The sequence below is a fragment of the Drosophila persimilis genome, unplaced genomic scaffold, assembly GCF_003286085.1.
Source record: "Drosophila persimilis strain 14011-0111.01,24,50 unplaced genomic scaffold, DperRS2 tig00000002-arrow-pilon, whole genome shotgun sequence".
NCBI lineage: Eukaryota > Metazoa > Arthropoda > Insecta > Diptera > Drosophilidae > Drosophila > Drosophila persimilis.
The window spans coordinates 15,767,150-15,789,028 of NW_020825289.1; the positions used below are offsets into that span (position 1 = coordinate 15,767,150).

Below are 21,879 nucleotides of genomic sequence, written 5' to 3' on the forward strand. Positions count from 1 at the left end.
AGTGATGGTGCTGCCGATGCCTTCAGCCTTTACCATGCCACTTCCAACGTCTTACAGTGGGGACTTTACCCTCCAAAAATCATAAAACCTACGGTATGAAAGGTATAATTTATTGTTTCATTTCGTTTGCCACATCTTCGTTGAATTTCGGTTTAATGTTTTTTAAAAAATATGCTTCAATAAAATTGGATATTTGTAGATCGGTAGCTAATTGAGGAGAGATTGAAAAATACATTTTCGAATTATTCGAAATAATCGGGAGAAAAATCCCACTGTACGCCACCGACACCGTCACCGTCACCGTCACCGCCACCGTTTGTTGCTTCTGCTTCAGCTTCAGCTTCTGCTGACTGCTGTTGCATTATTCATGTTTGGCAGCCAGCCATCGTGCCCCAAACACCGTCGCAGGCCCACTGCGCAGAGTGTGGGGGGAACGTTGACAACACACCACGCCCTCTCAGGCAGCGGCAAATCACAAATCAGCTGAGAGCGCCGCCATTTGCTGCAGAGAGAGCCGCTTCCGTCGAGAGGGAGTGCGAGCGAGCAGGCACTACTCGCATACAGGCCACCGCACACACACACACACACAGACGCGCGAACGCAAACGTCTCTCGCACACATACGCGCACACATTCATGGGGAGGTTTTTGAAAAGCAGTTTTCCTGCTGTTTCAGTTCTGAACAAACATTCCCAGTTACGCAGCTCCGTTGACTGGTTGTATATTTTGTATTCGCGCGAGTTAGCTGTGCTGTGAGCTCTGAGCGCACCGCACCGGTTTGAGTGTTCGAGTCGAGTCTGATTCGATTCCGAGTCGAGTTTTATTTCGTCGCTTCGCGTAAGCGGCACCACACTTTAAAACTGTTCCGGCCGCGGAACGCGGTTTTCTTTTTGGTTTGAATTCATTTTGCGGCTAAACATTTCTTCGGTGCCTGCTCCACAAGACGTACAGACCCATCGGGATCGAGCCGCCGGGCAGCTTCTTGTTTTGTTATCAATCTACAACAAAAGCAGCAGCAGCAGCAGCAGCAGGAGCAGCAGCAACAGAACAACGACAAAAAACAGAGAAAGAAACTAACAAAAACTAACATTCGTTTGGGGATTGCCCGGCAGTAAAGAGCAAAGCAGAGAAGCCGAACGAGCGCATCCGCCTCTCGAATGCCTTATCAGTAGCACGGATCTAGAACTGCCGTAGGAACACACAGGAGAAGGTCCGACCCCGACCCCGACCCCAAACCAGGCCCAGAGGCCCAGGCCCAGGCCCAGGGCAAGACCCAGACCCAGGGCAAAAAACGACCACTACCACTCAATTTGGATTTGGAGTGCCATTCTCGCGCTGTCTCGTAAATTAATGTCATAAATTAATTTGGAACTCTGCCCGTCGTTGACATTGCAACCGGTGTCGGCATCTCGTTGCCGCTGTCGTCCCAACATCTACATTTCGGTTACGCCTGTGCGGTCAGGAACGCGTCCGTTTGGAAGCCATCGTCGTGTCTCCCAATCATCCTACCTGCCGAAAAGTCAAGTGTGAGTGTGTTGTGCGTGCTCGTGTGTGACCCTAATGTTCCTTAAATTACCTTTATGCTGAAAAAAATAGATAAATTAAATAAATAATACCTACAAATATAAAAAGAAACGTATTTAAGGTTTTAAATTCGTCATAGTAGATGCATACTCTTGAAGCAGCCTCCTTGCTGACGACGACGCCAACGGCTTGCTTAAGGATATGAATAATATGCAGACAAGGTGTTCTTGAGTGGTTGAACCTTTGGGTGAACAACGAAACGTTCACAGTGTTCTCGACTGCCAAACCGATCGTAAATAAGGCTTTATTTTTTGCCAACAACAATCGACCACGTCTATGCGACAAGTGTCCAGTGTTCTATCAAGTTCATGTGAATCATAAATACCGTAAATAGCTAAGCGAAGAGGACTACCCAGGACCAACATAGCATCGAAACTTCCTCCGTCGGATAGCCACCAGATAGCAGCGACAGAAGGCGGAAGCAGAAGCAGAAGCCAACGGACTACGAACATACAGTAACAGCAACATACCACGCCAGACAGAAATCATCCTTGGAAATAGACCTCGTGTCATTCCAAAAGACGCACATGGGCGTCTGCACCGAGGAGCGCCCTGTGATGCATTGGGTAAGTTCTCAGCTCGGACCACGATAAGGACCATTGGACTGCACTGCATGTTCACTGCGGCTCAACGATAAGCCTGACAAATTTACGAAGCATTCGGTTTCAACTCATCCTAAGTTGCTTTGAAGTATTTACTTCAGTCAGGTCTTGGGAGCGCTGATTAATTTGTGATTTATCGCGATTCGATCCCGGGTTACTAGGAGTTATCAATGCCAGACCCGACTGAAAGCTAGCTGGGCAGACGGCTTCGGAGACAACGGAAAACAGACGACAGCAAAGGCCAAAGCCATAGCCATAGCCACAGCCACAGCCGTTCTATGGCGATAAGAAACCCCTTGCCTTGTGCACTTCGCTTTAAAATATATGTACATATTTCACAGAATTCTCGATCTGTGGGTAGTTTTGTTGTTTTGCAGTTGCTGTGATAGCGATATGGGAGATCAGATTCGATGAGCTTTACATACCCTCCGACTAGGGCACACTTGGGCATATTTAATACCTACAGCGAATGATATGGTGCACTTTTCATTGTAGCTAATAATGGTCTTTTTGATACCAAAAATATGTAGATATATACTTTTGTTGATCCATCTTCTGACCAATTCAAATCTAACTGAAAGGGCACAATCCATAATTCACATAGTTTCATCGGTTTTATTATTGATTCCAATCTTGATGGGATGGCAGCTCTTTAATATGATTTTAGTGATGATCTAATTTCCCGTGTTAATGTACACATGCATCTGCAAATTATTTCAATAATCTCAAATAGAAACAAACAAGTTTTCTCACAAGGACTTATATGGATTAATTAGTATGTTGTAGTTTTATAGCTACATATGTATATCATATGGTGATATGATCTAGGTGGTTTCGCAAATTTGTTAGACAGTTAGCATCAAAACTGATGAAGTTGTTTGCATACAGCTGGACTGGATCAAGCTGATCCAGAGAATATATTCATTATTTATACGGTCGGAAATGCTTCAAAGTTGCATGCAACTCGCCAACATCGTAATACCCTCTGCCAAAGAAAAAAAAGAATACAAATATTTCTACTATCTCTAGGATTATGGACCTATTTTTAGAACGACACATAGTAACCTAAAGGATTATCAGTATCATGTTGTGACTCATGCGGGGTGCCAGTCTAATCTGAATTCTTTGCTGGAGCAAAAATGCTGATGATGGGACTACGAAAATGTAGATAAATCTGTTGATTTGTACTCCCAGGTTGATGTTTTTTTCTTCTGTTTTATATACATAAAATATCTGCACAACCTTCGGGAATCCTACAAACGTTTGAGAGGACATACCGGGTTGCCTAGCTCATATCTCGATCTAATTAATCTCAATCATTATTTTGGAAAATTTTGTATAGTTAGAATCGTTAAGATGTGGCTTTCTAAACTTTATTTCTCTTTCAATTGCGAAGTTACTTACATAATTTTTGGGGAAACATTAAAACAATATGATTTTTTAAATGAAAAATTAGAAAAAATAATATAAAAGTGGATAAAAACATCATATTCCCGCTATGGACAAATAATATACTTATGACTGCAATCTAGATTAGCGACGCCATTTATGGGGATACCAAATACATATATCCATACCACAACTATTACAACTATTGAAGGCATAGTTCTAAGATGCAGCCGCTGACGTTAGCTCTCATACAGTTTTTTATAGGTATTCATGTTTCGTTATGGATCATAATCCGTTTTAAAAAACAACTTAAAAACTCACTGCATACTATTCAGATTAGGTTTAAATTGCTTCGAATATTTGAAACGTCTCCTTCCATTAAAATCGAAAATTCCTACAGCTCCAATAAAGAAATCAAATCAAATAGCAACTTCCGTCGGTCTATTAGATCTCCTATTAGAAAACCAAATTTCCTGTTCAATTGCGGATGCTTAATATGGATGGGCAATCGCGATATTATATTTGGAATATTCTAGGGCTGTGTGCTACGACTGTGTTTCTGGGGGTTCCCAAAAAACGTCATAAACTCTGAGAAAAGTGGATAAAATGTATTTTGAATATAGAATGGAATATATGTATGTACATGTACTTTTATAAACTTCATTGGAAAGGAAATGCTTTCTTCCCAAGAACATATTTAAAATCCCTTTATTTGTGCACCACCTTTAAAATTCAGCTTTCGAAGGTATGTTTTTGATCACCGAATATTCTAATTGGAATATGAGTTTGGCTCAAGGTTTGTGCAGAGTAAGAAATCGGCCTCAAAGAAAACGATTCTTAATAAGAAATATTGTAAGAATGCAGGAGTCGGATACATCAACAAAAGCTGTGATTGCAACCTGTAATATAAAAACGCATCTTCCCAAAAGGATCATTGGATTTCTGTTACGTGCAACGGAGTATTGCACATCTGTTAAACTATATAGTAAGGCCATGCCAGGGATAGTTGTATCAGTACATATATTTTGTTACGTAATTATTACGAGCCCGATTGGCAAAAAATCGAGCCAAAATGGCAATCCGAATCGAGCACAGTGCATGTGAGTTTTGGCATGGGCATCGTTTTCCCCTAAAGGTAACAACGTGTTCCTAAGCAGTGCACAGCAAAATGTTTGTAAATTTCTAAAGAAAAACAAATATCTAGAGGGAAACGCGTTGAGGAAAAATGTGATTCGTATATGCTGCAAGGAAACCTGTCATCCTTCTAACTCTCACTGCGGCGATACCGACAGAGAGAGAGGGGGGCAGTGAAAGAGGGGCGTACGGTCGCATCTATTTTCAACTAATTAATCAAAAATAAGTAAACTGGAGCATCGATGAGTCGTGGCGGGGCTAGGCGAGGCGAGGCGATAAGAGGTGCGATGGGGCGGGACGTGGACGTGGACGTGAGCACAACAGAGTTGCCTGTATGAAATCTTTTGCTTGGCAGAGTGCGACACGATGTCTGATGTCTGATGTCTGGCCTCCGCTCGCGTTCGGTACTTGAGAAATGTTGTACGAGTATGTTTTTCAATGAAAGCACTGCAATCTCACTTGGTTCTCCTCAACGTTAGCTCGGGGACGGGGTGGGAAGAGATGGAATGGGATGGGATGGGATGTGAGCTGACTTGGGTTTCCCTCACATGTTAGGGACTCCCAAATGTGCCGCAACGTTTTCTGCGAATAAAGCGGAGAGTCTTTCTTTTTAATTGAAACGATCTTTGGCTTTGCCTTTGCCCTTGCCTTTGGCTTTGCCGCAATTCCCATTGAAAATGAAATGCTTCATTTATAAGCCAGCACATCCTTTAATAATTATTTAGTATTTTAGAGCTGGTCCGCCATTCTGAATCCCTTTTCTCCACTGTGCAGCAAACCCATTAACATGTGCATAAATGTGTGTTTATTTTCGTGCAAATTACAGCAGCAGAGCGCAAGATTTCTTGGGCCCGGCGCAAGGGAGAAAAGTCCAACACCACCTGTAGCACATCAGGGGAGCAATCAATGTGGCAGTGCTGCAGGTGCAAATAACAATCACCCATTGTTTCGCACATGCTCCTCATCCTCGTGTCCAGATATTTGTGATCACAGTACAAAGCCATTCGGCAATGCATACGGCACCGAGTCATTTAGAAGGTAAGTCCCATTCAGCCATATCCAATCCGTCCAATCGAAGTCATTGTAAGCCTCTTTGCCAGCTATGAAACCGCCGATCGTGCCACCTTCGAGGACTCCACGGCCAAGTTCTCGATTAGTCGCAGTCGCACGGACTGCACTGAGGTCAGCGACGAGACCACATCGGGCATTTCATTCAAAACGGAACCATTCGGACCACCCAGCAGTCCGGAGTCCACGAACGATAGCAAAAACACGCGCAATCTCGATGATTGTGCTGGCTGTGGGCGGCAAATACAGGTAAGATAATGGTGCTCTAATCTACTAGCTATCAATCAAGCCTCGTTAAGGCCTAGTACTGTTTTCGTGGCCACCAATCAAAAGATAGTTTATAGATGCATTTATAGGGATCTGACTTTTAATGAATTTCTAAAATAATAACAGAGACAGATCAATTTAAAATTCTTATCTGTCAATTATTACACAGTTAATGAAGAAAGCTAGTCGATATGACTTTGTCCGTCTGGATTTTCATATACATAGGAACCTAGAACTTGGAAACTGTAAAATCATTATAAAAAATCATTCAAATTCGAAAGCAATTATACGAGTATATGTAGAAATCTTCTAAATAAAAGCAAAGTGGCTTTAGAGATACGGATCATTTCAGACAAACTGCACCATAAATATCCATCTATAAATAACTATTTATGTTTATAATTTATACCCCCCTGTAAAACACTACAATAATGCATCATTTTATTCGAAATATGTCATTTATGGAATGTGCCCTGACCTTTCCCCGCAGGATCGTTTCTACCTCTCCGCTGTGGAAAAACGCTGGCACGCCAGCTGCTTGCAGTGCTACGCCTGTCGGCAGCCGCTGGAACGGGAATCCTCATGTTACTCACGTGATGGCAACATTTATTGCAAAAACGATTATTATAGGTAAGTCCGTGGGCCAAAGCCAAAGCCAAAGCCGTTCAGTCCATTCAGAGAAGTACTGGCTGGGCACAATTACTACGGGAGAAGCAGAAGCTCCTGGGAATCGAGTGGCGGGCTGGGCTGTGCCGGGGCTAGGGCATGGGTCTGATGAATCAGATAAAGCCCCCGACTGCATGCCAAGACATTGACTAGAAAATGATTTCCAAACACGCGAATGAAATATTTATGCATGCAGCTTTTCCGAAAGCCGCCAAGCCCGTCATTGTTTTGCTCCACTGTGCGAAGGCTGAGCGAGTGCCAACGCGAACGCGAACGTGAACGCGAATTCGAATGCGAGAAGAAGCAGACCGCATCGGAGATCCGATACCAGCGGACCGGGCGGCTCCGCTCCTCCGCCTGACCTGGCTGGATGGGCCTGCGTGTGTTCTGCTGCTTGCATTCCGCCGCATTCTCAAGAACGCTCGCTCACCTCGCTGCGGCGCACGCTAGCCTTAGACCAAGACCACGATGAAGACGAAGACGTCGACGTAGACGTGGACGTGGACGTGGATCGAGGCGGATTGGGTTGACAATCTTCGCTTGGGTGGGTTCCGGTGTCGCCCCCTTCGCACTGCCTAAAAAAGGAAGCTGCAATGGAGCTATTTCACGCGCCGCAACCATCACGCGAGAACGGTGCATGTGCATCAACAAAATGAAACAGAAACAGGTTATAATTATTCCAAAATTCAACCTGCACTTGCATATCGCATACTCTGTGCGAGTTTACAAAAGATTCTTCAACTGTGTGGCAGATAGAGAGGGACAGAAGGCCTCGCAACACCTGCTTGCCACAGCGTAAATCAAAAAGTGTATCATTCACGCCGCGCGGAGATGAGCAGCGAAAATGTTCAACTTTGCCTTCTTCCCAGGCGCAAACATAAATCCAATGCAAGTCACGCTCGTCACTCGTATTTCCTCTCAAATGATTCTTGTGACATTTATTACCGCTCCATATTTCAAAATACCCAGCATCGTAGTCGGATTGGGAGTCGCAGGCGGAGCCAGTGTCAGTGTCACTCTGTTGGCAAGTGCGGCTGGTCCCTATCGATGGTGCTGGGTCTGGGTCTGGGTCTGGATCTGGATCGGGGGTCTGGTCTGCTGTAGCTCTGCTCATGTCCGGGTATTCGGATCTGTGTCGGTGTCGGTGTCGGTGTCGGTATCGGTGTGTTTGTGTCTGTGTCAGTGTCTGTGGCTGATCCCCCCATTGCAATCAGCGCAACGGAGCCGCCGCGCTCCGCTGGCACGCACACAGGCACGGCACTCTAGCACACAAACCGATGCGGGTCGGATCTGTCAGCTTGTGTTCCGTGAATGCCGGGAGTGGGAGGATGGGGATGCGCTTGGCGGTCGCCATGTCATGTCGTACACAATCCATTCCGCCGTAATGTTTCATTTCGTTTCATTCCGGCGGCTTTTGCCGCCACTGCCGATGCCACAAACTGCCGTCGCTTCTGCTGCTGCTGCTGCTAGTCATTATCAATCAAATCGAATACCGCGCTCGCAGCCCCTCCTCTGCAATCTACAAGCGCACACTGGCTCTTGATTTATACTGCAGATGTCAAATATGACAACGGTGGCTCCCGGATGGAGGGGACGAGTGGCGTGGAGGGCGACAGAAGCGAATTTATGCCCTATGCACCGTTAACTCTACGTAAATCTTGTGGGTGTTTGAGTTTCGGGTCGCGAGCCTGTCGGGTGAGTCGGGCGTGTCGGGCTGTGAATCGAAACTCTAACAAAAAAGAGATCCGGCGCATCCAATGAAATAAATTCATGTTTGGTCGCAATGAAAAGCAAATATTTTCCACCAAAAACACGACGGCTGGATGAGAGGAAATAAAATATCCGCTACAAGTGGACGTGTGTGCTTCCAACCTTTCAAAACGATATATATTTACACACATCATTTAAATTACATCGAAGGCTCGTCAATTGACTTGTAACAAGCTGTTTACCTCATCGATGTGCCTCCTGTGAATGGTTTTTAATTAGAGATGATGGGATTTGGCCTTTGAAAAGGACTTACAAGTCATTTCCATAAGGTTTATGTCCTTATATGAAAATATACAAAACAAGAATATATTCGTGAATGGGCCAAAACGTTTTTATCCATTAATTTTGTATTTCTTCTCGCGAAAATAGCTGTATTTCCCATTGAGTTTTTTGACTGAGCAAAAATGTAGAATAATTTATTAATTCAATGACTACAAATATTCAGTAAAACAAACTTTGAAGCGTCGATGATTGCGCACCCTTGAAGTTCGAAGAGTAGAATATGTTAGTTTACCTTATATTCTCTTCATTAGATGATATAGAATCGATTTGTGTGTTTCCCAAAAAATCTGATTTATTGACCAGTTATTTCTATAATTTTTTCATTAATAATTTAAAGTGATCCGATTTCCACTTCAGACAGTAAAATATTTTGGACCACTTCATTTATTATACGGACTTATACAAAAACAATGGTAGATTGTAATGGCAAGTACTTACGAAAGGTTGTAACGACCTAACTGAAACCACTTTTCGGACAAGAACTTGGCCATTAAGGAAATCTCAACTATCGATATCACACCACATTTTGAAAACAAAGGACTACAAAAAACAATACACAGCATGATATATTTTTTATTTCCCCGAATCTAATCAATACAGTGCAAACGTCAAACTCCATCATTCATCTTGTAGATTTGCGAATTATCTTAGTCTTCCAGCGAATTTCCCGCCCCCATCCACAGGCTGTTTGTTTCGGTGCCAATTTTCGGAAAGCCCCCGGTGTGGACTTACAAAAATATCCGATAAGCCCGTAACATATGTTAACCCAGCTACTGGTTACTTAGAGTCGTTCGACGACTGCGCTAGATCATAGCATGGGGATACTCGTGCATATAAAATACATATATACATACACACGGGGAACTAATGTTTTTGTATCTCACTAATCTCGTCATCAAAACACATGTTTGCCACTGGTTCCGCCTCCTCGGCCAGCACTCCAACTGCCGAACTGGCGCACTGCCGGCACTAGGATGGGATTCTGACTGGGCCTGAGAGCCGTTCATAATTCTGTTGCTTATGTTTTAAGCTCTCAAGCAAAGCAAATAATTGGATTGTTGTGGATTATACGACACCGTTGGCTTCTGATGCTGTTGCAGTTGCAACATTGCCGCTGTGGCCATGGTAGACCATGTAGGTTCCACCATTGTCCCAGACCAGAGCCCCTCTCAGGGGTGACATTTTACAATCGGGCAATGTACCTGTTTGGCTTGGCAATTCTCGTTTTTCCGCCAGTCGGTAGAAGCGGGACGAAGGAGTGCAAAGTGTATGCTGTCACCTCATTTCTGCATATTTCTTATCCCTGGCTGTGGCTGCTGCTGCTGCAGCGACTGTCTATCGTGATAATGTTGTGCTGATGGTACAACGGATAAGACCAGGCGAGCCAGCGAGTGGGTATCAGATTGGGCCGCTTAGTACGGGCCGACCAGGAGGCTTCTTGGGCAGCCATAAACAGTGTTTCGGACCGGGTGTACAGTGTCATAATTTTAATTTTATGTGGCCCGTCGTGGCACCGGGCCCGTTCGGAAGAGCAGGAGAGCAGGAAAGAGACTGGAATTGGCTTCGTTATCACTGAAAGTGTGTGTCAAAAGGCTTTGCTTCAGTGCAATTTCTGTGGCCAGGGAAATGTCTTAATCAGCGACCAGGGATGCGCCCTGCTCCGGCCACCCCACTGGTGACCACAAAAGTAGGCAAGTGGAAGAAAAAGTTTGGCATAAAATGTTTACAGTTTTAAAAGTCAGCGAAGCGCGACCATTTAATTGTGGCCAGTGAGCAAGAGTCTGACTCGGGCACCGAATTTATGGCCCCTCTGAAATCGCGGGTTATGCAATAAAATAATTTCTTCTCTCAACTCTGCCTGCCAGTCAGTCAGCCAGGCAGCTGGAGCACCAAGCTAGAATCATAGAAAGTATAACGAATATATTAAACGAAAGCGTACCAGGGAAGCCTCAGAAAAAAACCATCTGCGTGATGGAAACTAAAATCTACAAGAAACCAAAAACTCCGGACCAGAACCGGCCTGAAGAAACCAACATTCAAGGGATTGGATTCAATCTCACGTTGGGTTTTTATGTTCTAGTCGCCGCCCCCAACGGTAGGCATCGCTTCGGCCCTGCCCTGCCTCAGTGTCTGTCTGTGGCCTCATCAAAGAGTTGAGCAAAAGTTTAATTTGATGACGGTGGAAAGAGCATGCAACCAGTTCAGACCCACGGAAAAGGCTGAGAAAGAGCGCAGTATTTATTTTTTATGAGCACTTGTCAGCGACCTCATGTAGCGCCACTCTGTCGTTCGGGAACCACCAAACCACCGTGGGCACACAACCAGTGAAACTGTCCGATCAGAAAAGCCGCAACAAAACAGTATCTGGGGGGGAAAACTTGACAGATATGTAGTTTCATAAAGGTAAATTATTTACATAATTTTTAAATGAAATATATTGAGTTTTTTCGTTTTCAGATTTGTAGTTGATTGTAGGGTCTCTCGTTTAGGATAGCAGCATTTTTATTTGCAAGCGAAATCTTTAAATTCACCCACTGTGCTCTCGGCTGGTTCTGGAAGGTGCCTGCACTCCTCCATGTCTGATCCGGAGGTCGCTCGCTCTGCTGCACAATGCTCTAAGTTTCAGTTACCGCCTGGACACTCGGTCGACAAGGTGTAGAGGGCTTAGAAGAAGAGCTGATATAAGCACAGGGGCAGCGCGATAATTAAAATGTTTAATGGGCATCTTAAAAAATCATTTTACGCCGAATTTATGCGACGGAGAGCCCAGACCCCGACAGACAGACCTATAGGCAGAAGGGGGGGGAGGCACCAGCGGTCCGTTCCAGCGTCAGCCGACTAACAATGGGGCGCTAATCTAATCTGCTTGCCTATAAAATTATAGACAGAATCCCATTGAGCATGGGCTTGTGTTTCTTGGAAGCCGGAAAAGTCCTATTAAAGAACGCTTAGAAATGCAAATGTAAATGTTAATGAAACTATTAAGAGCAGCGTTGGAGTTGGGCTAAGTTGTGGTCTTAAGAAGGGGTAGTTGGTGGTCGGCACTGGTAGCGGTATCGGCTTGTGGTCTAAGCGGCAGCCTACCGTACGCACAGTCCAATAGACAGCAATCCAAACTAATTTTCCAGCGCATTTAACACGTAAAAAACACAAATCATCCACAGAAAACTAGTCGATCGGCTGATACGAGTGGTGTGTAGTCACAACAAAACCAAACCCCAAAATAAAAATAAAAATGCAAATACTCGTAATTATTGTATACGTTTAGGCAGACGCCGGACGAGGGCCTAGAATCGAATTATCACCATGGGACGTCATAGTCGGCAAAGCCCAGAGTGCGAGGCCGAGGAAGACACAGGGGGAGAGGCATGGGCAGAGGTAGGAGCTGCTCGTTGCGCTCTCACGAAACCCGGCAGCGAAAATTTGGCGAATTCCGTGAACGGGGAAGGTTGGGTCGGGCTGATGTTGCTCCTGAAGCTGGTGGTGGCGTCTGGGAAATCCGCTGCAGCTCAGTTGTTTCTATTGTTGTTGTCATTGTTGTTGTTTCGGTATACTCGAACATACACTCGTACACGTGTAATCGGAAGAGCCAGACCCAGCGGGTGGCACTTGAGACTTCATCGCGCAATCCCGATCCCTGTGCGCGTTACAAATGCTCTCACGTTACAAAACGTGGCCAGGGGGACGGGAACGCCCTGCCTGTCCTCGTTTTCAGCCGTATCCCGGCCCTCTCTCAGCGTCCAGTCGGACCACACGTCGGTTTACACTTCGGTGTGCACAGCGCTCCGCTCTGTAAGTATGTATGGATTTCCGCCCTCCAAACAGAGATTCCCGCCCGATCCGTCTCTTTAGGGTTTCAGCCCATCCATCGCTATCATGGGGTCGAGTCGTCAGGGCATCGAGTGGCCGCGAGTGGCCCGAGTGCAACGCTGCGCCACTTGGCCACGATTCCATTCAGCTGTTATCATGGCAGCCTCCAGTAGCCCATCTCCTCCCTGCGCGATTTAATCTATTTGCGTAATCAAAGGAAAGACTTGACTTTTTACTGTTTGCCGTGAAACAACATTAAATATGAGCCAGAGCCAGCAAGAGCTATACTGGGGACGGGACGTGGACGTGGACGTGGCTATCGTGTTGTATCAGCGTTGATGATCAGCAGTTCCCGCACATGCACACATGTCCATACGAGTACGAGGCGACACAAGCGGGGCTACGCCTTCTTTACACTCTTTTCGGGGCAGAGCGAAACAAGTGCAGCGTCACCAGGATGCTGAACGAAGCGATGCAATGCGATGCGATGCGGTTATCTCGCAGAGGTAGGACAGAGGGCCTTGTCGGGGATTGATGGGCGCCGTGTGGTGGTGGGACACAGTAGTGTTTTGCCAGAAGCCGAAGCGGAGACAAGTGCATATCCGCATCACAAAGCTTTCGATGCGGTTGTGTTTGAGGTTGGTGGTTAGTTAGTTTTGGCTAGAGAGCGAGGCTAAAACTGGAACTGGGAACGATAGCGGGACCGGAGCGAAGCGACCATAGTGTTGTCCGCATCCAGAATGTGTGTGAGAGTATCAGATTTCGAGCCCTCGAAAACATAATCATATATTAGGCGTTGTCACTTTGACATTTCGCCTGCTCTTTTACATGGCAATAATCATAATTCATTTTTCTCTCGCTCCCCAGCCGGCCGGTCTCTCGGCTTTAGGGCGCAGGAGGGCGTGTCAGGACGGTGGAGCCCATGAAATAAAATGCTGTAGAATGAACTCTGCTGAAGCTGACGCTGACGCTGAAGCTGTACGGGTAGTCTGAAACAGTTTTATGAGTTGGTAGCAGGGACTCCGCCGCGCCGCGCCGCGCCTCGTCGCCGTACCCGTAGTCTGCCGTAGCTGACTGCATCCATGTTTAATATTATTTATGGGGCTCGCGTCTCCCGCAGCAGTACAAGGTACATACATATACGTATGTACATCTGCATACATGTACATACGTACATGTGCGGCCTGAAGAACGAATCCGAGTGAAAGATCGGGTGAGAGTCGCCGTCGTCGCGACTCGTGTAGCGACAAGATGTGCGACAAGGCGAAATGACAAAAATCTCGGCGTCACATCCAAATAATATTCAAGAAAATGAAAACACAGATGGAGAGTGGGAACTGGAACGGGAACGGGAACGGGAATGGAGACGGGAAAGGGAACAGGAACGGGAACGGGAACGGGAATGGGAGCGAGGGCCTGTCTTGAAGTACGCTCTACGAGCATATGAGTATGATAAATTTATATGGAATTGTTTTGGTGTCTACATTGGGTGTTTTATTTTTGCCAGGAGCCATCTAGCACTCCAAAATGTGAGAATGAGTATGTTGAGCGAAGTTGAAACTGAAGTGAAATGCGCCAATTATTTTGATTAATGTCAAAAAAATCGCGTGTCTTGCGCATTTGATGTTGCATTTCCTTTCCCCTCTGCTGCCAGGAAAAAGGCTGCCTGCCACAGTCATTCGTAATGCGGGCTCCGCTCGTCAATTTTGGCACGAAACCAGCAACTCCCCAATGATTATGGTGTTGCTGGTAATCTTTGATCTGTCATTTGCGAAAGTGAAAACAGTAGCCAGGCCACAGATCGAAGCCCAAAAACGAAAACGAAAACGAAAATGAAGACGAAGACGCAGGCGTACACGATGACGATGTCGATGATGAGTAGGCGTTTGAGTTTGAGTTTGAGTTCGACTTTGAGGGCCACTCATTGTTGGGACTTGGTCTGATCCGTCTGGGTGCCCGTGTCCGCGATTACGGGGACAGCAGACAGTAGCCGCAGCTTCCTGCCAAACATATTATTAGTTATGAAATTATAATTCTGTTGGGGAAGCCGACACAAATATACTTAGCATGATTTTTATAAATATCATGCCGAATAATTGTATCGAGTTGCCGGGTCGGGGTGTGCGGAGGAGTACAATATACAATACGTTGGTAACTTTCGTGGTTTTGCCAATTCCCATAGAATATAGAGGATTAATTCTAACAAATATGAATACATTATTTTCTTACAGTTTTTTCGGTACACGCCGTTGCTCCCGCTGTCTGGCTTCCATCAGCTCCAATGAGCTAGTGATGCGCGCACGGAACCTGGTCTTTCATGTGAATTGCTTCTGCTGCACGGTCTGCCACACGCCCCTCACCAAGGGCGACCAGTACGGCATCATCGATGCACTCATATACTGCAGGTAAGCATCACTTCGCCGCTAGACCGCTTTGCTTTATACGCCAATAACACTTGATTGTCCAACAGAACCCACTACAGCATAGCGAGGGAGGGAGACGCCGCATCGTCCAGCATGAGTGCCACGTATCCATACAGCTCGCAGTTCGGCTCGCCGCACAATGACTCGTCGAGCCCACACTCGGATCCAAGTCGGAGTATTGTTCCTACGGGCATCTTTGTGCCCACATCACATGTCATCACCGGGTTGCCGCAGCCGGCGCGACAGAAGGGCAGGCCGCGCAAGCGCAAGCCCAAGGACATCGAGGCGTTCACCGCGAATATAGGTATGTTGGCTATGGTAGGCCATAGGTTGTAAATTCCGAACTGTTTCGAGGTACGAGTGGGGGCCATAAAAGTAGCAGCATGCAGCGTGCAACATGCAGTCCCGGTCTTTATGGCCACTGGAGCTGGATATTGGCGCCATTGAGGCATTAGCAATGGCAGAAGCAGCTTTTATGGGTCTTCGTCATAAAACTCGGAAGGAGCTGTAAAAGTCTACAACAGTTTCTGGATTGATTGCAGATCTCAACACAGAATACGTGGACTTTGGCCGAGGATCGCACATGGGCTCCTCGTCGCGCACCAAGCGCATGCGCACCTCGTTCAAGCACCACCAGCTGCGCACCATGAAGTCCTACTTTGCCATCAATCACAATCCCGATGCCAAGGATCTGAAGCAGTTGTCGCAGAAAACGGGTTTACCAAAGAGAGTCCTACAGGTGAGTTGGCGAAGCACAACCTGATGACAGTTTCACATTTGCAACGCTTCCCATTCCTAGGTCTGGTTTCAAAATGCCCGGGCCAAATGGCGCCGCATGATGATGAAGCAGGATGGCAGTGGCATGCTAGAGAAAGGAGACGGCACCCTGGACCTGGACAGCATCTCGGTTCATAGTCCAACATCATTTATAATGGGCGGACCCAATAGTACGCCGCCCCACAACATGGACTAACATCTGCTCAGGGAAAATGGGAACGATGCTGCCTTCAACATGGAGCTCGTGGGCCTCCGCCAAAGCTGCCCCTGTCCCTGTCCCTATCCCTGTCCCTGTGCCGGTTCCTTCCGGGAACAGAGCCTATTGGTGGACCTGTTGAGTGGCAGTGACAATTAGATCGTGTGGGACCCGAATTGAATACCACATTCAAAACTTCAAATATACTACCCCTAGAGAATGTTGTTAGACAAGCTAGCTAGCTGCCTGCCTAGCTGTCGAAAAGCGTATAACTTATGTATTTTTGTAGTCGCTTCTAGCTCGTTGCCAGCACTAAATATTGACTGGGTTTCAGACGACAGCTCTCAGCTCTCAGCCATGACATGACTGCTCCAAGGCTTTCGGTAGTTGGTATTTTTGCGCTGCAGGTCATCCCCGTGTTGTTTCTATTTCTATCGTTCATTTGTAAATATGTACTGAAACCTTATAGCATATGTACTGGCTTAGACACCGGATATTGTTAATATATTAATATTATTTATAGCGTACACTTCATCACATATGTATATAAAATGCATATATCTATATACATATGCCCACAAATATGCATAATATATATTTATATGTATTTAATATTTATTGCCCAAATTTAAATAGTTAGAGATGAATTTAGTTTAGCGAGAAGCGGTCTATAAAATATAGTGCATATATCGTACCAGTAGAATAACTGTACTATATTGTACTTTACAAGCTTCAAACGCGATGAAAGTTATGAAAGCAATGACATATAACCGAAGCAAAGTGAGCAACAAGAGATTTGTACTTACAAATAGTTAACCATAAGTCGTACCATAGAAGCCAAATAAAAATTATTAAAACAATCGAAGATACATATGTATACACTTGTTGAATCTAATCTAATATCTAACTCTGGATCACTACTTTGATGGAACATTTTTTGAATGGAAGATCATGTGGCCTTTGTGTGCTAAGGCCGTGACAGGCAAGTACTCATAAAATGTATTTGCTCTTAGTTATGTTTGTACCACGTACTTGAAGAGTAATTAAAGTGAGCTTTAGCAAATCGAAATTTTCCAATTAATTCCGACCCACAAAAAATGGAAATATTGGTCCGGACAAGGAGGGAGTCAAACTAGTACGTACATTTATTTTATGTCGCTGAATCCGAGGTTCATTTTTGCAGAATAACTTGATCTTGAATGCTTTTGAATAAGTTATATATTCAGTAATCCATGCTACTGCGTCCGGACTATGCAGAGTCAATGCTTTTTCTCATCCACTCATCGATTCGGTGCTACAATAGGCTCAAGGATAAAGGTAATAAAGCTGATCATCTGGTATTGAACAATTGGAATACCCATCTTTATCCTTATCTATGGGCTAAAAATCCAACAGACATTTTTAAACTAGAGATTAAATCACAGCAATGATAAAACAATTTGTTACCACATGTGAAAAATAATTTATTACAAAACATTACAACTTAATTGAGAGTGAGATTGAGAGTGCTTTCTTACATGCAGCTTCACTTCACAACTTCACAACTAGAATAATCAATCTCAGTTCATGCAGCTGTTAATATGCCAGAAAAATATATATGCGTGTATAATTTAGATTCGTTACATTCAAATAATTAATATAAAAGATCGATTTGTCTAATACAAGGGGTTTGTTAGCGTTTTTTTTGTTGTTGTTTTTTTTTTGTACTTATTTCTTGTGTTATAACACAAGAAGAAATGTCTTTTATAACTGTCATGAACAATTTCAAGTAGCTTAGAATGCGTACAGCTAAGTTGCTTAACGAGCGCAGATAAGGCAAATTTTATAAACAATTCAAGGCGCTAAAAATCCTTCAACTTCGCTATCGATGATGTTGCGCTCGCTCTATCGACCCTGCTTTTGGTCTCTACGTTTGTGACACTTTGTAAAACACAGATGTAACAGCTCTATGGTTAAGCAGTCCAGCTCCACTATGTGCATTTTAGTTGGGACTAGTTAAGGATTAATTCAACTAGGAATTTCTAAGCATATGTAGTATGTTCTTGTTATGTTTGTGTGTACGAGTATGGGTGTGGTTTACATTTGTGAGTGTTAAGTGTGTTAAGATTAAATACATTTATACCTAGAGAGCATGTATTGCCGGTTGCAATGAGCACTATTTAGCTGCTGTTCTTGACGCCCAAAAAGGCAGAACTATCCCCGCCGATTCCTTCCCCCTGCTGCCCTGCGCCGTCATCACAGGCAGTTGGACTATTTGTCACAGCGGCCATGGCCTCACGGCGCTGACGCTTCATCTCCAGTAATTGCTTCCTCTGGGCTTCTCGTCGCAGTGTTGCTATCGAATTCGCAGCAGCGGATTTCGATCCATTCGCACTCGCGATTTTTGTCGATCCGGCAGTTTTCGCTTTAAAAAGTCCCGTTTTCGTCGATTTTATCGTTTTAGACACCGTCTCCACCGCGGGCGGTTCAGCTGTGGCCTGGAATAACCCACACAAACGGTTATAGTGAATAAGATGCTCATTTTTTAGTACCCACCTTCCAATCATTCATTTTAAGCTGATCAATATCGGCAAATATGGAATCAACCTGGGTCACCTGTAAATAAACCATGTCCCAGAATCCTTGCAAATCGTCGACTGTTGTGGGAAACGCATCCTCTGGTGAGGGATTCAAATTGTTGTGACATAGGCCTGCAAACCAGAAATAAGCGAAATTAATTGCACACTAATGAGTAAGTAGCTGTTGATCACGCACCCTCAAATTGTTTCATTTTCTTCGAGGCCAGAAGACGGGCCTTCCCAGAGGCAGCCCGCAGCAGTCCAAAGGTGTCCTCTGTGATATCAGGATTATTCTGCGGAAATTTATGTTTCATATTGTTAACAAACGAACAACTTCATTAAATATCAGGTAGGTCTCTTACAGTCAAGGCATCTATGTACTTTTCAGCAAGAGCGGCCAGCGCTAACAGACGATCCTGTTCGCCTTTGAGTATTTTAAGAAAATGATTTCCATCCTTTTCCATTTGGGGGGCTGTAATAAGTTTGGTGATCCCAATATACTGCTCAGAATCCAATTGGGCAAATTTTACGGGCTCGTGGTCAACAACATCGATTGGAGCTGGTGCTGACTGTGGTTCCTCTGTGGCCAGATTCACCTCTGAGGCACCTAAGGACCGAGGTACACTTCGCTTCGGCGATACCGTGGGTAACTGGGCACGGAACTCATGACTTAGGTGCCTGAATACAGGCAAGTCCACTTCACCGTTTTTGCCTGATAAAGGCTCTATCTGTCTCGGCGATACAGCCTGGGAGCAATTATTGTGCAGCTTTTTCCGGAATTCTCCGTAGTCCTTGCTGGGAGAAAGCTGTTTAAATTTTCGCGCCAACTCCGAGTTTTGCGGGCACTCCACTTCAAGCTGATACTTTGACGTCCACGCTGAAGATGGTGAATTGGCCCGGCCATGTTTCTTGGGGCTGTAGAATCCTTGGGTCAAAGCACTCGCGCCGTATAGGCGCTCAACACGCGACTTTATGAAGCTGCTAGTTGAGCCATTCGTGCCGCTGCTGCTTCCATTGGCACTGCCATTACATTGGGCGATACCAGAATCTGCTCCATTCTCCGGACCGTGCCCCTTATTATTGTTGCTCGCCTCGACCAGGCTGTACTTGCTGGGCGTGCAGGGCTGAGTGATGAGCGGCATGCTATTGAGAACTGGAGCCGCCAGGGAATTATTGCGCTTGCAATACTGCAGACTACTGGTGGAGGGGCGGATGGGCGAGACCTCACGCGACTTATTTATGTCTTGACGAATCTTCGAGTCGTAGGTGGTTAGATTGGAGTATCCGTTGACGCTGCAGGCCAAGTTCAAGTAGCTAGGCTTTTTCTCAGCTGCGGCGGTGGCGGTGGCGGTGACAATGGAAGAGGCTTCAGCGCAAGCATCGATGTCAACATCGACGCCTGCAGCGTTCGGCTCATTGGCGGGTTCGACGGCAACAGGTGACAGCACCATACGCACCAAGCCCGTCCCGGGATCTACAAAGGCGGTCGTAGTGTACTGTAACTGCTGCGGCGATCGCAGAATGCAGCGTTCACGAAGGTTAGCAGTGAACTCGCGTGTTATGTCCTTCACAGAAAGCGGCGTTGGAAAGTTTAGGCTGCCACTGGTATCTGCAATGTGTCATAGAAAAAAGATTCAGAGTTAGTCTCTTTTGGCCAATCAAGACGCGAACGAACGCAAGCAAAGAAACAAAAAATTCAGCAAAAAGCAGGCAGAAGTAGCTGAAACGCAAAACAAAAGGAAAACCAATAAATAAATTCGAGGCAGCATTCAGATTGAGGTTAGGTTCGGCAGCAACCCACATACCATATACCATATACCATATACCTGATATATCGGAAGAGTCCGCATCTACATCGAGTGAACAGCTGCCAATGGAGTCCAAGCTGCGATCCATGGGAACTTTGGCTTTGAGTTATGGAATCTGTGTACTGTGGGAGCCTTCACAATTCTAAAATTTGTGGGGAATAATATAACAGATTGACTTCCGGAAGCCGGGCTACACAGACCAGGCAAACGCTCGCTATCTTGCTCACAACCAAATTAACGCCCATTTCTAATTTACTGTGCTGTGCACTCGGAACAGCGCTGCTACCCAAAGAGAAATGCAATTATTTGTGTAATCGTTAAAACAAAGCACAAGCACTTGGTTGGTGTTGGTGGTTGGCCGAGACACTGCCCGGGCACCGCGAACGAGGGCGGTGGCAATTATTTGCCATTTATGCAAAGCGGAAACTCGACGGACTACTGATCGTTGCGATCGCTCTTTTTGGGCACCAGACTGCTGCGACAAATGACCGAGCTGTGACTGTGTTGGGGTCTCGAGGGCAACAATATCAAGCTGAAGATCAATGGAAACGACTCTTGGTTGAGCTGCTCTCCAGTTTCGTGCCGTCCATATGCACGTATGTATGGATGTATGCATGCACACATTGTTGCGTTGCTGCCGCGATCGACAGCTTAGAAGATGGGAGCAGCTCTAACGGCACTGTCATCTACAATTCCAGTTCCGCTTTGCTAACTTTTTGCCGTTGCTTCGACACTCCGTTCCGTTGTCTTGTTGTTGGAACTGAACTAATAATTGGCACCGAAAATCAACTCGGCCTCAAACCGACACAGACGCAGACGGAGTAATGTACATACAACGGACATACTCACACAACTATTTATAATCCGGCACAACGGAGAAGACGGGAAAGGCGAACGCAACAGAAAACATGACGATGATGATGTCGCCTGGTATTTGGAGTTTGCAACCAACACAAGGCGACAGAAACAAAAATGAGACAGACGGAGCACTCACACGCAATATGTTCTATTTTAGTCGCTAATATGTATTATAATGACCTTACAAAGCCAACGCAGTGGAAGCTCCTGTTGTAGAAGTCAATTCCCTCCAGTTGAATTTATTGGAAAAATATGGAAAACTGCGGATGAAAACACTTTCGTACAGTGTGACCGCGGATTGGTTAATAAAGTATGCCCGTCCGACCCGAACTTAGCCCACGTGTCCCCCCTCTATTTAAACAGTGTTTCCACTGTGTTTCCTTGAGCTAAACTGCGAAATAAAATATTTTTGTAAATTTTCCTTCCTATCCTTCCTCATTAATTACAAAAACCTCACCATATCTCTCACCTCTTAAAGGTTAATTATTTTCGTGGAGTGTATTTTAATACCCACTGGTCGACAATGGGTTAATTGTTCTCTGGCCATGATCAAGTCAAATTCGTCGATTTTGATATTCGATTTGATATACATAACTATGCAGGACCCTCAACCTGAACGCAATTTTCATTCGATTGATGATTTAATTTTCTATGAGATTAGCTACTTTTACTTTACTTTTCCCTTTTG

General features: G+C 45.3%; 2 protein-coding genes across 3 annotated transcripts; one reads left to right on the plus strand and one right to left on the minus strand.

Moving 5' to 3' along the window:
- Positions 1 to 739: 739 nt before the first annotated feature.
- On the plus strand, positions 740 to 16,499 carry LOC6593130 (protein apterous). 2 transcript variants are annotated; one of them, XM_026986349.1, is made up of 5 exons: positions 740 to 2,149; positions 14,803 to 14,976; positions 15,042 to 15,298; positions 15,537 to 15,733; positions 15,794 to 16,499. In XM_026986349.1, exons 2-5 carry the CDS (start codon positions 14,864 to 14,866, stop codon positions 15,965 to 15,967), a joined length of 741 nt encoding a protein of 246 aa, XP_026842150.1. In that variant the 5' UTR covers positions 740 to 2,149; positions 14,803 to 14,863; the 3' UTR covers positions 15,968 to 16,499. The 2 variants fall into 2 exon arrangements, with proteins under 2 accessions (XP_026842150.1, XP_026842151.1); XM_026986350.1 differs by lacking the exon at positions 740 to 2,149 and adding an exon at positions 8,542 to 8,566.
- A 910-nt stretch (positions 16,500 to 17,409) lies between these two features.
- LOC6593129 (disks large-associated protein 4) lies at positions 17,410 to 20,874 on the minus strand. Its single transcript, XM_002018067.2, has 5 exons — positions 20,352 to 20,874; positions 18,888 to 20,134; positions 18,722 to 18,818; positions 18,503 to 18,657; positions 17,410 to 18,444 (listed from the first exon to the last, which is right to left on the minus strand). Exons 1-5 carry the CDS (start codon positions 20,419 to 20,421, stop codon positions 18,127 to 18,129), a joined length of 1,887 nt encoding a protein of 628 aa, XP_002018103.1. The 5' UTR covers positions 20,422 to 20,874; the 3' UTR covers positions 17,410 to 18,126.
- Between the last annotated feature and the right edge of the window lie 1,005 nt (positions 20,875 to 21,879).